General features: G+C 41.5%; 1 protein-coding gene across 2 annotated transcripts in view; it reads right to left on the bottom strand.

Moving 5' to 3' along the window:
* The window catches only part of LOC140195181 (lysosome membrane protein 2-like), a 56,904-nt gene extending 42,391 nt beyond the window's left edge, over positions 1 to 14,513 (bottom strand). The window contains exon 1 of one of the 2 annotated variants that reach the window (XM_072253079.1): positions 14,255 to 14,513. In XM_072253079.1, the coding sequence (XP_072109180.1) occupies positions 14,255 to 14,377 (123 nt within the window). In that variant the 5' untranslated portion in view covers positions 14,378 to 14,513. The remainder of the gene's footprint in view (positions 1 to 14,254) is intronic. The other variant, XM_072253078.1, reaches the window with a different exon arrangement.
* Positions 14,514 to 17,058: the final 2,545 nt, after the last annotated feature.

Below are 17,058 nucleotides of genomic sequence, written 5' to 3'. Positions count from 1 at the left end.
GCGCGCTCTCGCTCTCTCTCTCTCTCGTGGTCACTTGCGCGCTCTCAAGCGCTCTCGCTCGCTCTCTCTCCCGCTCACTCGCGTGCTCGCTTGCATTCGCTCTCGCGTGCTTTCTCTCTCGTGCGCGCTCTCTCTCATGGTTGCTCTCTCACGCTTTACTCTCGCTCACTCTCAAAAAAATTGATTTCCATGATATTGTATATAATTTGCGGGCATCAGGGAGCCACTATTAATATGCGGGAGACTCCCGGAAGTTCTGGGAGAGGTGGGATGTTTGCATTACCCACACTTACAAAATAGCTTGGTGTTTCCATATTTCAAGATCTCACACTGTTTTACACAAACACAATGGTTGACATGGGGTGACATCCACCCTCACCCCATCTTCCTTCTGCTTTAAAGGGGACAGAGTTCCTTTTCTTCTTACCTCCCACCCCATGAGCCTCCATATCCAGCACATCATACACCATCTTCAACCAAACACATATTTACCTCCCTCCTCTACACTTTCTGCAAGGATTCCTCGCTCCAAAATTCCCTTGTCAGTTCATTCCTCTGCACTAATCTCCCTCCTGGCACTTATCCCTGCCGGTGGAAGAAGTGCTATACTTGTCCAATCACCTCCACCTTTTCCGTCATTCAGGGCCCCAAACAGTCCTCCCAGGTGAGGCGACACTTCACCAGCAAGTCTGCCAGGGTCATCTGCTGCTCTTTATGTGGCCTCCTCTACATCGATGAGACCAGACAAATTGGGGGACCGCTTTGTTGAGCACTTTTGATCCATCCCAAACCAGCAGGATTTCCTGGTGGCCACAACTTAAAATTCCAGTCCTCATTCCAACATGCCAGTCCCCAGTCATCTCTACTGCTGTGAGGCCACTCTCAGGAACACCACCATATATTCCATCTGGGTAGCCTCCAACCTGATGGCACAAACACAAATTTCTCCAACACCCAGTAATTATCCCCTCTCCCTTTTTCCAACCTGATGGCACAAACACCAATTTCTCCAACTCCCAGTAATTATCCCCTCTCCCTTCTTCCATTCCTCACTCTGGCTCCTCTTCTCAATTACTCCAAACTCTTCTCCTCACCTGCCTATCACCTCTTGCTGGTGTCCCTCCTTCCCTTCCTCCAATGGTCCACTTCAGTCTCCTATCGGATTCCTTCTTCTTCATCCCTTTACCTTGTCCATCCATCACCTCTCAGCTTCTCACTTTGTCTCCACTCCCCCACCAACCATCACCCTCACCTGGCTTCACCTATTAAATCACAAGTGGGGAACAGTCTGACTGGGACAGAGATCACAGAAGTTCATTTTTCCTCCCACCCAGGACCAAAATAAGTCAATCCAAGGAGTTTTTTTTAATCAATTTTGATGAAACTTAAAAGGACAGCTGAGCTCCAATAATGTTAAATTAAGAATTACATTATTCATTTAAGTACTCTGTAGAAGAAGAAGAAAGCCCTGAACTCCGAGTGGAGTCATCAGGACGCCATCACGACGGCTTTTTTGTAAAGCAGGCTTTCTTATTTTTACAAGGCCGAGTTGCTAGCTCGACGCTCAACCCAGCATGGATGGCACAGATGGAGCCGGCTAAGTACACTGAACGTGCCAACTTAAAATTGCTTTCGAGATAAAAATCTCCATACAAATGGGTAACAGCTTTTAGTGCAAGGAAGGTGCATTACTTTAACTTGATATTGCTCTCTCGGTAGCAGCATTTCCACAACAAGCCCAAACAAGATAGCATTCACAACCACTGCGTCAGGTCAAGAGAGCTGGCTGACTTTTTAATAATGTGCTGCTTTTGACAGGGACAAGATTATACATGTTAGGATATTCCATATGAATAAAATTTATGCCACTGATTACAAAATATTCAACTCTGAACATGATTGATGGAAATCAAATCCAATGTGAATCCTTTCTTTCACCACCACCCTATTTCCAGTTTCCTCCTGTTATAAATATTCCTAAATTCTTGGAAACAAAACATTCAAGAAAGCTTTTTAATATTCTTTAGCATGGGACAATGAGTACAGGCAGGCTATTAAATCACAAGAGGCAGGATTACAAAATCCAGGCACTCAATCATAAGGAGCACATTGATGAAATATGCATCACAAGATGTGATATTGAATGAATTGAGCAATATTTTGAAGGAACTGAAATAGCTAATGAAAAGCGGATGTCAATGCAGCAGAGTGCAACAGGTGGAAAATCATACTGTTTGCTTAGAAATTTAACTGCTCCTGCCAAACCAGCTGAACTTTGCTGATATCATGAAAGTAATGCAGGAACATTTAGAACCAAAACCATTGTTGATCACAGAACACAGAAGGAGAGTTATTTCAGCATACATGGCTGAATTGAAGAATTGCCTGAGCATTGCCAGTTCTGTGATGGGTTTAATGATGCACCAAGAGATCTTACGAGAAAACATTCAAAAATGGCTCCCAACTGAAGTACAATTCACATTTAAAAGAGTAGCTGAAATCCCCATCAGCAGACAGGGATGCAATTGAGTTACAGTCAGGAATGAAAGCGAGCATAAACTGCAATGTCTAAATAGAAACGCCTGCCTGGCCAAACAAAATATGTAATCATGGTGTCAGGGGCTCACATAGACCAGACCAACGCAGGTTTAAAGGTGAAACTTGCAGAACATTCAACAAAGTAGGACATATACAAAGAGCATGTTGGGCTACAAAAATAAATGGCTTGCACAGGGAAGAGATAAAGATTAGAAAGTCAATTTGTAATTTCAGTAAGAGCACTACACTGCATAGTGTTGATGAAAAATCTGCTAATGATGAGAGTGACACAAGACTGAGTAGCCTTGAAATTTACATTGTGAGAACTAACAAACAGACCAGCAAAGTGATTAAAATGGAATTGGACACTATCTCGGGTGTATCAGCCATTCCACAAAATGAGTTTGAATGGCATTTCAGAGATACTGAACTGAAGCCTGCATTTATCTAAGAACTTAATAATGGAGAAAACACAGCTCCTGAGGGAAAGACATTCAGAACAGTGAAATACAGCGAACAACATATGTGGTGTAGACAGGAAGGCTGGCATTGTGGGGCTATGATTGGCTGAGTCAACTACAACTGGATAGGAGATCCATCCACCATTTGCATGCCACATCCCCGGCAATAGAGTCAACTGAATGCAAATTAAGAAAAGTACTGAATGAACTTATTACATAGGACCATAAGTTTATTGAGTCATATCACCAAGATACTTCTAAGAATTTTGATGACAAGAGCTAAAAGTAAGATGCAAGCTGAAATAGGTAAAGAACAATGTGGTTTTGTGAAAGACAAAGGTACAAGAAAGGCAATATTGATGTTAAGGATACTATCAGAACGAGCTATTTAAGTGCAAAAAGATTTGTTTGTTTGTTTTATCGACTACACAAAAGCATTTGATAAAGTGAAGCACAATAAGTTATTTGAAATACTACAGAAAACTCTAGATCTAGATTTGAAAGACCTTGGCCTAATCAGAAATCTGTCTGGGAACAAACTGCCGCTGTAAGAATAGATGGAGAAGTGAGTCAGTTTACGAAAATCAAGACAGGTGTTAGACAAGGGTGTGTTTTCTCCCGATTTATTTAATGTGTACAGTGAAACTATATTACAAAAAATAAGAGACATCTTGGGAATCAAAGTTGGTGGTGAAAACATTAATAATTTCAGATATGTGAATGACACAGTGTTAACTGCAAGTACAGAAGAACTACAAAACTTAATTGATATAGTTGTTGAAGAAAGTGGAAAACTGGGTCTATCTATCAATTGCAAAAAGACAATGTATGGTGATATCCAAAAAGGAGAATCCTATCTGCAGGCTGAGAATAAACGGGGAAGACATAAAACAAGTACAGAACTTTTGCTATTTAGGAAGCTGGGTGACATCAGATGGCAGGTGCGACTTGGACATCAAAAGAAGAATAGGGATAGCAAAAGACACCTTTACGAGAATGAAGAGTATACTGACTAACACTAAACTAGGCATGACCAACCCTCCTCAGAGTACCGAAATGTTACGTTTATCCAGTTATGTTATATGGCTCAGAATGTTGGACAATATCTGGTAACATGAGGAAACGAATTGAAGCAGCAGAGATGTGGTTTTTGAGGAGGATGCAAAGAATATCATGGACAAAATGAATATCTAATGAGGATGTCATGAACAGAGCAAACACAAAAAGAGAAATAATGTGTGAGATCATGAAAAGGCAACGTAACTTCATTGGACATGTGATTAGGAAAGAGGAGTTAGAATGCATGGTAATTATGGGAAAGATTGAAGGGAAGAAAGCAAGAGGAAGACAAAGACAACTGATGGAGACTGTAAAAGACAACTGATGATGGAGATTGCAAAAGACAACTGGAAATGAATACCAATGAATTGATCTACTTGACCCGAAACAGGAGTGTGTGGGCCATGGCAGTCAAAGCTCAAACTGGGCACAGCACCTGATGGTGATGATGACTGAATGATTCCACAAGTGTTCAAGAATAGCACTGGAAAACTCAAACAGATCAAGGGGAAAATTGTGTTAAATGAAAATGCTATACCAAAGGTTTACAAAGCCTGTCCTGTTTCTGATACTATCTGTGACAAAGTAGCCAGTGAGCTAGATCGTATGGAGTCTGAAGGAATTCTTTCCAGGGTTGCATGAAGCTCACAGGCAATGCCAGCAGTCCCAGTAGCCAAAGAAGAACAGGTCTGTCAGGATCTGTGGTGACTTTAAGGTCACCATCAACCCAGCACTGAAAGTAGATCAATACCCACTGCCCAGCAGAGAGAGAGAATACCTTTGCAAACTTTTCTGGAGGAAAACAAAGTGGACTTAGCTGAGACCTACTAACAGATGGAGATGGAAGAAGAGCCCGAAGTGTTTCACAAAGAGTTTTATTGGTATAATAGGCTTATTTTTGGAGCAGTATCTGCACGTGCACTCCGGCAGAAAGCTACGACGGTGTCAGGCACTATTCACACATTATGATCCATACCATCCAGTGAAGCTTGCTTGTGACACTTTACCTTATGGGACAGGTGCAGTCATGTCACATGTTATGAGTGATGGAAGTGAATACCCCAATAAATCACATTCTCTTACCACTGCAAAATTATGCCCAGATTGACAAGAGTCCTCAAGTCTGGCTTGAGGTGCAAAACGATTTAACCAGTACTTGTATGGGAGAGAGTTTACCCGTGTTTCTGATCGTCAACCCCTTTCCTTACGTGGAGATAAGAACTGTTGTACCATCCAAGCATAGAGCTGAAGTGTTGGAGGAGCTACATGCTGGTCAGCTAGGTATAGCCAAAAATCAAAGCATTGGCTGAAAGTTTTGTTATGTGGCCAGGGAAAGATCAGATCGAGCAGCTTGTCATGCGCTGTTCAGGACATCACCATCTCTGGGAATGGCCCGAATTGCCCTGGCAGAGGATTCATGTGGATTTTGCCAGACCATTCATAGGCATAATCTTTTTTGCTAGAGTGGATGTAGCTACAAAGTGGCCAGAAGAGTTCCCAATGGCCTCCATTACAGCCTCGCACACCAGTGTGCTGAGAAGCCTCTTCTCAAGGACTGGTGTTCCAGAACACTTAGTCAGTGACAATGGGCCACAGTTTGTTGCAGACAAGCTTCAGTCATTCCTGAAAATGAAAGGAATAAAACATTACATCTGCACCGTACCACCAAACTACAAATGGCTTGGTGGGAAGGTTTGTCCAGAGTCTGCAAGCGTCAGTAGAACACACTGCACTAATACTGCATCAGAAGCTCCCCAATTTCCTCCTTGCATATCATAATCATCACATTCCACAACCAACAACTCACCAGCTATGCTGTTCTTTGATCTCCTTAAACTCAGGAGCATGCAGGACAAGCAGCTGAGACAAACTGAGGGCTCCTCAAACAAGGAGATTCAATGTTTCACTCTTGGACAACTCTCTTGGCAAGGTACGACAGAGGTGATCAAAGGAGGGTACTTGGAAAGACTAAGAACAGAATTGAACCACTCCTGCAAAGTGGAGATTGCTTCTGATGTCATTTGGGGACACCATATCAATCAATTGCAGAGAACAGTGTCAATTGTTCAAGGAAAAACATCTTCAGAGCTGTCAGGACCACTTAGTGCAGTCCTAGAGTCAACCCCTACCATCACCATAGAGGAGGCCTCAGGGTTTGATATTGTTTCACAACCACAAATCTCACCTGCCAAGCAGTGATCCCCCCTGTCAGGAAAGACATTACCCCACAAGAGTAAGAAATCCTCCACAGCAATTAAATCTTTAGGCCTAAATGGGACAATTTAAAATTTACTATGCTGTGGGTGCCTACATAGTAGTCACATTACATAGTATTCTGTATGTATATTTGTATACAAGTTGAAATACATTCTATATCGAGTTAAGAGTTTATAGTTAAGTAGGGAGGAGTGCAGTATATTCAATATTTCAGTAATATTGTAAATATATTGTTTGATTCAGCATTCTTTGTTTACACAATTCATTATGGATTTATATGCAAGAAGCACATGAATGGCATACATCATACTACCATGTCATATATGAGCACCTTGCCAAAAGGAGAAGAAAAACTAAGCAGATCCCAGCTCTTCCAATTAGTTTCTGGAGTTAGAAAACACAACACAATAAATGCGTCCATAAAACATAGGAGCAGAATTCAGCCATTCAGCCCATCGAGTCCATTCTGCCATTTCAACATGGCTGATCCCTAATCTCATTAAACTCCATACACCTGCCCTCTCACCATATCCCTCGATGCCCAGATCAATCAGGAGTCTATCAACTTCCATTTTAAATATACCCACAGAATTGGACCCCACCATAGTGTGTGGCAGAGCATTCCACAGATTCACCAGTCTCTGGCCAAAGAAAATCCCTTACTTCGTTCTAAAAGGATGCCCCTCAACTTTGATACTGTGCTCTCTAGTTCTGCGTACCCCCACCAGAAGAAGCATGCTCTCCACAACCACCTTTCCTAGTTCCTTTCAATATTCCGTAGGTTTTAATGAGATTCCCATGCATTCTTCTAAATTCCAGTGAGTATAGACCCAAAGCTGCCAAATGCTCCTGATAAGTTAACCACTTCATTCCTGGAATCATCCTCGTGAACCTCCTCTGGACTCTCCAATGACAATAAATCCTTACTGAGATATCAGGCCCCAAACTGTTGGCAATACTCTACTTGGCGGCCTGATTAGTGTCTTATAAAGCTTCAGCATTATCCCCTTGTTTTTAAATTCTATTCCCCTTGAAATAATGACAACATTCCATTTGCCTTTTTACCACAGACTCAACCTATAAAGTAACCTTCTGGGAGTCTTGCATAAGGACTCCCAAATCCTTCTGCAACCCTGATGTATGAATTTTCTTCCCATTCAGATAATAGTCTGCACTATTGTTCCTATTACCAAAATGCATAATCGTACATTTCCCAACTCTGTATTCCATCTGCCACTTTTATGCCCATTCTTCCAATTTGTCTAAGTCCTGCTGCAATCACATTGCTTCCTCGGCACTACCTACCCCTCCACCTATCTCCATATCATCCACAAATTTGCCACAAATCCATCAATTCTATAATCCAACTCACGATAAAGTGTGAAAAGCAGCAGCCCCAATAGTGACCCCCAAAGAACACTGCTAGTCACTGGCAGCCAACCAGGAAAGGCCCTGTTGATTCCCATTCACTGCCTCCTGCCTGTCAGTATTCCTCCATCCACGCCAGTTTATTTCCTGTAACACCATAGGATTTTATCTTATTAAGCAGCCTCCTGTGATGCCTTCTGAAAATCTAAGTAAATGACATCCAATGTCTCTCCTTGTCCACCTTGCTTGTTACTTCCTTGAAGAATTCTAACAGATGCGTCAGGCAGGGTGTCTCCTTACAGAAACCATGCTGACTTTGACTTATTTTATCATTAGTCTCCAAGTAACCCAAAACCTGCCCTTAATAATAGACTCCAATACTTTCCCAACCACTGAGTCTAGGCTAACTAGCCTATAATTTCCTCACTTTTGTCTTTCTCCCTTCTTAAAGGGTGGAGTGACATTTGCAATTTTCCAATCCTCCGGGACCATGCCAGAATTAAGTGATGCATCCAATGTATTGTTATCTCTTCAGCAACCTCTCTCAGAACTCTGGGATGTAGTCTATCTAGTCCAGGTGACTTAATCCACCTCAAAACCTTTCAGTTTGCCCAACTCTTTCTTTTATAACAGCAAAGGTGCTCACTCCTGTTCCCTGACACTCACTGACCTCTGGCATACAGCTAATGTCTTCAACAGTAAAGACAGATGCAAAGTACACCAGTTCATCTGCCATTTCTTTGTCCCCCATTACTACCTCACCAGCAACATTTTCCAGTGGTTCTATATCAACTCTCACCTCCCCTTTACTCTTTATATAATTGAACAAAAACTTAGTAAACTGCTTTATATTATCAGCTAGTTTGCCCTCATATTTCATCTTATCCCTTCTTAAAGCTTTTTTAGTTGCCTTTTTTTAGATTTTAAAAGTTTATAATCATCCAGCTTCCCACTCACTTTTACTACCTTATATGCCCTTTCCTTGGATCTTACGCAGTCCTCAACTTCCCTTGTCAGCCACAGTTGCCTAGCCCTGACATTTAAGAACTATTTCTTCTGTGGGACATATCTATCCTGTACCTTGCGAACTATTCCCAGAAACTTCAGCCACCTCTGTTCCGCCACCATCCCCGCTGGTATCCCCTCCAATCCACCTGGGCAAGCTCCTCTCTCATGCCTCTGTAATTCCCTTTATTCCATTGCGATACTGAAACATCTGACTTGTGTTTCTCCCTCTCAAATTACAGTATGAATTCAATCATATTATGATCATTATCTCTGAAGGGTTCCTTCATGTTAAGCTCCCTAACAAGATTCGGGTTATTAGACAACACCCAATCTAAAATAGTCTTTCCCCAAGTAGGCTCGAGCACAAGCTGCTTTAAAAAGCTATCTCATAGGCATTCAACAAGTTCCCGCTCCTGCGATCCAACACCAACCTGATTTTCCCAATCCTCTTGCACACTGAAGTCCCCCATTACAATTGTGACATTACCCTTATTACGTGCCCTTTCCAGCTCCCTTTGCAATCTCAACCCCACATCTTGGCTACTATTTGGAGGCCTACATACACTTCCTATAATGTTTTTTTAACCCATGCAGTTTATTAACTCCACCTACAAAGATCCCACATTCTCTGACCCCATGTCACCTCTTTCCAGCTCTTAGCAATAGAGCCACAACACCACCTATGCCTTCCTGGCTGTCCTTTCAATACAAAGTGTATCCTTTGATGTTAAACTCCTAACTATGACCTTCTTTCAGCTAGGACTCAGTGATGCCCACAATCTCTAATTGTGCCTCGAGTTCTCCACCTTATTCCAAATGCAATGTGCATTTAAATACAGCTGCTTCAGTCCTGCATTCTTCGCCCTTATGAATTTTGCCTCTGTGATACAACTTAACTCTTTGGTCTGTCTGCAGTTGTACCCAATCATAGGCTTGTCTTTCCTTACATATTACATCGTCTACCTGTAAACCTGCTGGCTTATCATCAACTATCATACTAGTTCCCATCCTCTTGCCATATTAGTTTAAACTACTCCCAACAGCTCTAGCAAACCTGCCCACAAGGATATTGGTCCCCTTAGGATTTAAGTGCAACCCATCCCTTTTGTACAGGTCACACCTGCTCCAGAAGAGGTCCAAATGATCCAGAAATCTGAATCCCTGCCACCTGCTCCAATTCTTCAGCCAGGCATTTATCTACTACCTCATTCTGTCCTTATTTGCACTGTCACGCGGCACAGGCAGCAAGACTACTACCCTAGAAATCCTGCTTCTCAGCTTCCTTCCCAACTCCCTGTATTCTGTTTTCAGGACCTCCTCCCTTTTTCTACCCATGTCACTAGTACCAATATGTACCATGACTTCTGGCTACTCACCTTCCCTTTTCAAGATATTGTGGATGCATTCAGAAACATCTCGGACTCTGGCACATGGGAGGCAAACTACCATCCGGGTTTCTTTTTCGCGTTCACAGAATCGCATATTCTTGCAAAATGGGCTATGAATGCAGTAGGTTAACATTAAATGCAGGATATTCCAATTGTTCCAAAAAACTTTCTTCAGTTAAGACAGAATCCTTCAGTAGTGCTTCAGCACCATCCTGGGCCAGTTTTGCATGTGCAGAATGCAACACAAATAAACTTAACCTCCAACCTCCTGTGTTAGTGATAATCACTTCAGCCCACCAACAGGAATAAACAAATTATAGCTGAGATCATCTCTGCTCACTATTTCAACAAGTGAAAGCAAAAACAAAACAGCTTTTTGCATTCAATTTTATAGTAAATAAGTCATTCTGGCGGAACTAGTCTCCACTCATACAAATCAAACTCTCGGTGTGATGTCATCTCAATACTGTTTAGGATATGCCACATGACTTGCTCATGCACTGATGGGCAGATCAATGTGTTCCAAAGTCTGGGACTCTGAAACTTATGAAGATATAGGAGCAGAATTAGACCATTCATCTCTTTCTAAAGATGCAATTCCATCTTTATAATACCAAACACCATTTGGTCCAACTACATTCCAACCATGTTAACACATCCTTTTCTTGCTCACATTTTAGAGCAAACTACATCCATTTTGATATTCACCCAAATTACTCCAAGAGATCACTAGATCCTTGCTCCAACAACTTTCAGGATTTATAAAAAGACAGGAACAAGTACTTAACATTTATTGATGACTTTAATGTGTTACAAGAATTATCCCAATTTAAGTTATTGCTCTGTTTGCCAAGTACAAAATTTCTGTACTGAATATTTTAAAAATAAGTTTTAGTCAAAACATTGAGGGAACTTGAAAGCAGTGTTACAGCTTCAAGTGCCATGATAATCATATCCTGTATTCACACAGAGAAGAGGTCCAACTGATACAGCATTACACACAAAGTTTGTGATCATCTTTCCCAGAGATCAGTATAGGTAGCAGATCTGTGATCAGTAAGTGATATTGATCACTCCCAATCTCACTAAAGGAGGCAATGAATTTTTTTCAGGAACACTTTTCACGTGGCTTTAATTGACATTACCATCTAATGAACTGTTAAGACTCCCAACTATTTTTCCAGGAAATAACAAATCAATAAAAAGTTAAAAGCAAAAAAGAAATCCTCTTCATATGCATGTGGACATTTTAAAATGAGTTCAAATGTAGTTTGCAAGATGAGCTTTTATTTGGCACCCCAACTACTTCCCCCAAACAAAAGGTCTATCCCATTGCCAAAATCTGCTCAAGAACGCAAGTTGTTAAGAACACAAGAACAAGTAGGCCATTCTACATAGAACTTAAATCTTGAGTGAATAATAGGGCAAAGTGTAAATCAGTCATGATCCTTTTACAAAGCATCACACACAGAATGCTGGAGGAACTCCAGCTTTGGATTTGTGTTGCTCTGGATTTCCAACATCTGCAGATATGCTCATGTAGATGATCCCTCTAAACTTATTCTGCTCTGCAACCCTTGACAGCACAACTAACGAAAAAAAATCTCACTCCTGGTATTGAAGACCTCAATTAACCAAACCTCAAGAGACAGCAGACTTCCACATTGCCAATGCTGACTAATTATTTCAGCTTTGATTTGTGAAGCTGAAATAATTATCAGCTTCAATTATTTGTAAGCAATTATCTTCAAAAACAATGTTATCTCTCATAATCTTTGGTCCTCACTAATGCATCAATAACCCAGTAAATTAAAATAATGTTGGTAGGTTAATTGGTAAGTTGCCTCGTGATTAGATGAGGGGTAAATCAGGGTTGCTAGGCCACGTAGTTCGAAGGGCTGGAAGAGCCTACTCCATGCTCTATCTCAATAAGTAAATATTGAGTTATCGCTAGCATAGACATACAACAGAAAATTTCCTCAAGAAGCTCATATTCAGTGCCTATAAAAAGTATCCACCACGCCCCCCCCCGAAGTTTTCATGTTTTATTTTTTTTTACAACATTGAATCACGGTGGATTTAATTTGGCTTTTTTGACACTGATCAACAGAAAAGACTTTCATGTCAAAGTGAAAACAAATGTCTACAAATAGTTCTAAATTTATTAGACACAAAATAAGTGATTGCATAATTACTCATCCCTTCACGTCAGTATTTAGTAGATGCACCTTTGGCAAAAATTACAGCCCTGAGTCTGTGTGGATAGGTCTCTATCCGCTTCGTACAGCTAGATGCTGCAATTTTCCCCCATTTTTCTTTACAAAACTGCTCAAACTCTATCAAATTGCATGGGAATTGTGAATGAACAGCCCTTTTTAAACCAGCCACAAATTCTCAATTGGATTGAGGTCTGGACTCAGACTTGGCCACTCCAAGACATTAACTTTGTTGTTTTTAAAGCCATTCCTGTGTAGCTTTGGCTTTATGTTTAGGGTCATTGTCTTACTGGAAAATAAATCTTCTCTCAAGTTGCAGTTCTCTTGCAGACTGCATTAGGTTTTCCTCCAGAATGTCCTTGTATTTTACTGCATTCATTTCACCCTCCACTTTCACAAGCCTTCCAGGGCATGCTGCAGTGAAATATTCCCACAGCATGATACAGCCATCACCATGCTTCACGGTAGGGATGTGGTGTGTTTTTGATGATGTGTAATGTTTGGCTTATGCCTAACATAGTGCTTAGTCCGATGGGCAATTCTGGTTTCTTCAGACCATAGAACCTTCTTCCAGCTGACTTCAAAGTCTCCCACATGCCTTCTGGCAAACTCTAGCTCAGATTTCATACCAGTTTCACTGCCCCCAAATAGTGCTTTCTCTTTGCCACTCTCCCAAAAAGCTGCGACTGGTGAAGCACCCAGGCAACAGCTGTTGTATGTCAGGTCTCTCCCATCTCAGTCACTGAAGCTTGCAACTCCTCCAGTTTTTGAGGACCGGCTGCTCTAGGCAGATTTACAGCTGTGTCATATCCCTTGATGATCAAACCTCAAAAGCTCACAACCTTGGCATCCAGTGATACAAAACACAACTTGCATGTTCAGTACCCAATACAGACCAAATAACCCTCAGGTATCCAGCCAAATAAAAATGTTTTTCATTGTTCTAGGAACCACAGCAATTGTCAGCAATTAAATTATGACGCTGACTTCATGTACAGTGCAGTTGATATACGAAATAGTTATGTGGTATGGAGGAGTAATTAAAATCACGAGACCACAATTAGATGCAGTTTCCTTAGAATGCTGGGAGTAGGATGGAAGATCTTGAAAACACTCTCAGAAAAATAGGGGTGTTTTAACCAGTAGCCGGTGAACCCATGTATGTTAATTCCTGCAGCTGCCCGTAAAGTTTGTACGTTCTCCTGGTGAATACGTGGGTTTCCTCCCGGAGTCCAAAGACAATGCTGGTTGGTAGGTTAACGGTCATTATAAATTGTCCTGTGATTAGGCTAGGTTTAAATTGTGGGATAACTGGGCCTATTCCGCACGGTATCGCAATACAGTAAAACTAAAAATAAACAGGATTTGATACTAATTAGGATATGTGAAGTTGAGCTTTCAACTAAGCTTCCAGTCAGTTTATCAATGTTTCCCTTAATTTGCGATAAAACACAATTTAAATATAAAAGTTCTCAATGTATTTTTTTTTAAATACGGGCTCTGAGTCAGCCTAGTACAATGACTCAGCTGTCCTACAAGTTCCACATGTCCAAAATGTTTTATTACATCGCTCTTCCCCACTTACATGCACGTTAGTAGAAAAACATTAAAATCGAAACTGAGCACGCATATTAAAAGAAAACAATACTTAAAAGCGAGAGTATTTCTACAGAAAGATGTATTATCAGCTTTGCACTGCACAAGTGCAGGTTTGTTTTGCAACATTATTTCGATTAATTCTGTTGTTTCATAAGCATGCGCGGCTGATGTTTTTAAAGTTGAGAACAGTGCCCAACAAAAGCAGACAGTATAACCATTGTCTGGTAACGTAATCACGAACGCCTCAACCCCTACTGCCAATTTCGCTACATCAGCATCATACGAAGACAATCTGTGCACTCGTCAACGCCCCCTCAAAAACAAAACTGAATATCCAAAAGCATGAAGCAGGTGGAAAGCAGGATTGGCAAAATAAATTTGCAGATCGCAAGCCCCTTACCCTTTTAACGTAATTCTCGACGGCTTTCGGAAAGACTTGAGCGACAAGGAGCGCAATGCTCACTACCAGTAAAATGATACACAGGATACCGAGTGTGTAAGTAACCCCCGAGCGGATCCCCATGCTAATGGCAGGCGGGAGCGGCTCCCGCAGGCTGCTTTCCCACGGACGGGCGCTGCCAGGCTGCCGCTCTCCCCAGTGCAGACCGACGGGCTGATCGAGTCGCAGCGCACGCTCACTCTGCGGCTGGCCGCCTCTGCACGCATGCGCACTACCACAAAACACACACATCCGCACTGACTGCAAAGTTAGACTCGAAGAGGAAGTGAGAGCCAACGCTTTGCTTAAAAGCACCACATGTCTATGAAAATTACAGGGGCGAGGATGCTTGAACTGATTAGTCAGTTGTACATTTGCAGTCTTTTTCATTCTTCCACTAAATTGTGCCTGTCGTTGCCCCATTTTCCCCTATCTATAATTTGCACCTGTCAACTTTAAGCGTTGGACTTGAACAGAGATTCAGCAGTAACTGAAAAAAAGCACGGACTGGCCTCGGATCGTCTAACGACTTTCCTGTCGTCTTCAGAAATGAAATAATAATTTCACTGAGACTATAAAACATAACCTTGGAATATTTGAAAGCAACTTTATGGGTATCCAGTGGTAGAAACATATCATAAACACAAGAGATTCCGTTGGAAATCCAGGGTAACACACAAGATACTGGAAAAACTCCGCAGGTCAGGCAACATCTGTGAAGATGAATAAACAGTAGATTGTTTAGCCTGCCAGTTGGGGCAGAAACTGAGACAGGGTCTGCAGGTGTGTCTGCACAGTGGAGAGGGTGGCGTGTAGAATTCAAATGAAGTGGGATGAAAAGCAGTCAATCGAACACAGGTACCTGCAATTCTAGGTGGGTCCAAACTGGGAGGCCTGTAAACGGAGCTGGAAGCCGCATGGAAAAAGATGGTGGCAAAGACAAGAAGGCCACGTGGCTACGGCAGCAAACCTGCGTGAGCACATTGTTATGTTCTGAAACTCCAAAACATAAAAATTAATTGAAATGAAAACAAGGGATCCAGGAATGCAAGTCTCCCTTCGTTTTTACTTTAAGCAGGGCATGCATGTATGACGTGGGGACATGATGACATGTGCTTAATCAAACAATGTATTTACAACATTACTGAAATATTAAATACACAACACTCCTCCCTGTCTAGCTATAAACTCCAACACAATTGCATAGAATGCATCTCAACTCAAATATGTAATGTACTGCTCTCTAGTCATATATATATATATATATATATATATATATATATATATATATATAAATAAACACAGTATACTATATAGACATTCACAGCACAGTAAATTTTAAATTCTTCCATTCTGGCCTACAGATTTAATCACTGTGGAAGATTTCTTACTCCTGTGGGATAATGTCTTTCCTGACAAGGGTGGTCACTCTTCTTGGCAGGTGAGGCTTGTGACTCCGAAACAATCTGGGGTTCTGGGTGGTTGTAGGAGTTGACTCTGGGACTACGGGAAGTGGTTCTGATATCCCAAACAATGTATGGCAAGCTTCACTGGATGATGTGGATCACAACATGTGAGAACAGTGCCTGATATCACTATCTCCTTTACCTTTTGAAAAGCCACCTCACACTGCTTTGTCCATTCCCATTTCTTCCTGATCTGTAGTAATGAATTCAAAGTGCACAGCACAATGGCCAGGTTTGGCAGGAACCTGTTAGAGTAATTGACAAATCCTAAAAAGGACCGCGACTATCAAACGTCCATTGCTTGAAGTTTCTCAGCACACTTGATTAATCCTTGAGTTTCAATGGTGTGACCATAGTAAGTGATGCTTGGTTTAAAGAATTCACACCTAGTGCATCATGCTGTGAGCCCATAATCTTCTGGTCTTTTTAACAATGCCTTTAAATTTTGGAGATGTTCCTTGTCATCCTCAGCAGTAACAATGATGTCATCCAGGTAACACCAAGTCCCTGGGCAGCCTGCAATTCCTGTTCCATATCTTTCCGCCAAAGTGCAGGTGCAGATGCTACTCCAAAAATAAGTCTATTATAACAATAAAGGCATTTGAGAATGTTTATAGTGGGAAACCCTTTGGACTCTTCTTCCATCTCCATCTGTAGGTAGGCCTCAGCTAAGTCCACTGTGCTGATGTATTTTCCTTCAGAAATGTCTGTGAAGATATCTTCTATCCTGGTAGAAGATATTGATTTACTTTCACTACTGGGTTGATGGTGGTCTTACTATGACCACAGATCCTGACAGACACCACTGGCATTGCTCATTTGCTCCACTTAACCTTGGAAAGAATTCCTTCAGTCTCCATATGATCTAGCTTGTTGGCTACTTTATCACGGATGGTATCAGGAACCAGACGGACTTTGTAAAACTTGGGTGTGGCATTTTCATTCAACACTATTTTACCCTTGATATGTTTGAATTTTCCAGTGCCATCCTTGAATGAAACTGTGGCGTCATCTAGTACCTTTTTAAATTCATTTTCGGTTGACACTTTTGTAGGTGATGTGACATTGCAAATGGTGGATGGCTCTCCGATCAGGTTGTAGCTGTCTCAGCTTATTGAGACCCCTCAATGTTGATCCTTCCGTTTTTACCACATACAAGCCCAGTGTGGTTTGTTGGTTGTTGTATTTCACTGTTATGAATGTCATTCCCACAGGAGTTATTTCTTCTCCAGTGTAAATTCTTAGTTGGATGTCTGCAGGCTTCAGTTCAGTATCTTAGATATACCGTTCACACTCATT

Source organism: Mobula birostris, chromosome 3 (assembly GCF_030028105.1).
Source record: "Mobula birostris isolate sMobBir1 chromosome 3, sMobBir1.hap1, whole genome shotgun sequence".
In the NCBI taxonomy this organism is placed as follows: Eukaryota; Metazoa; Chordata; class Chondrichthyes; order Myliobatiformes; family Myliobatidae; genus Mobula; species Mobula birostris.
This window is presented reverse-complemented; position numbering and strand designations above follow the sequence as displayed.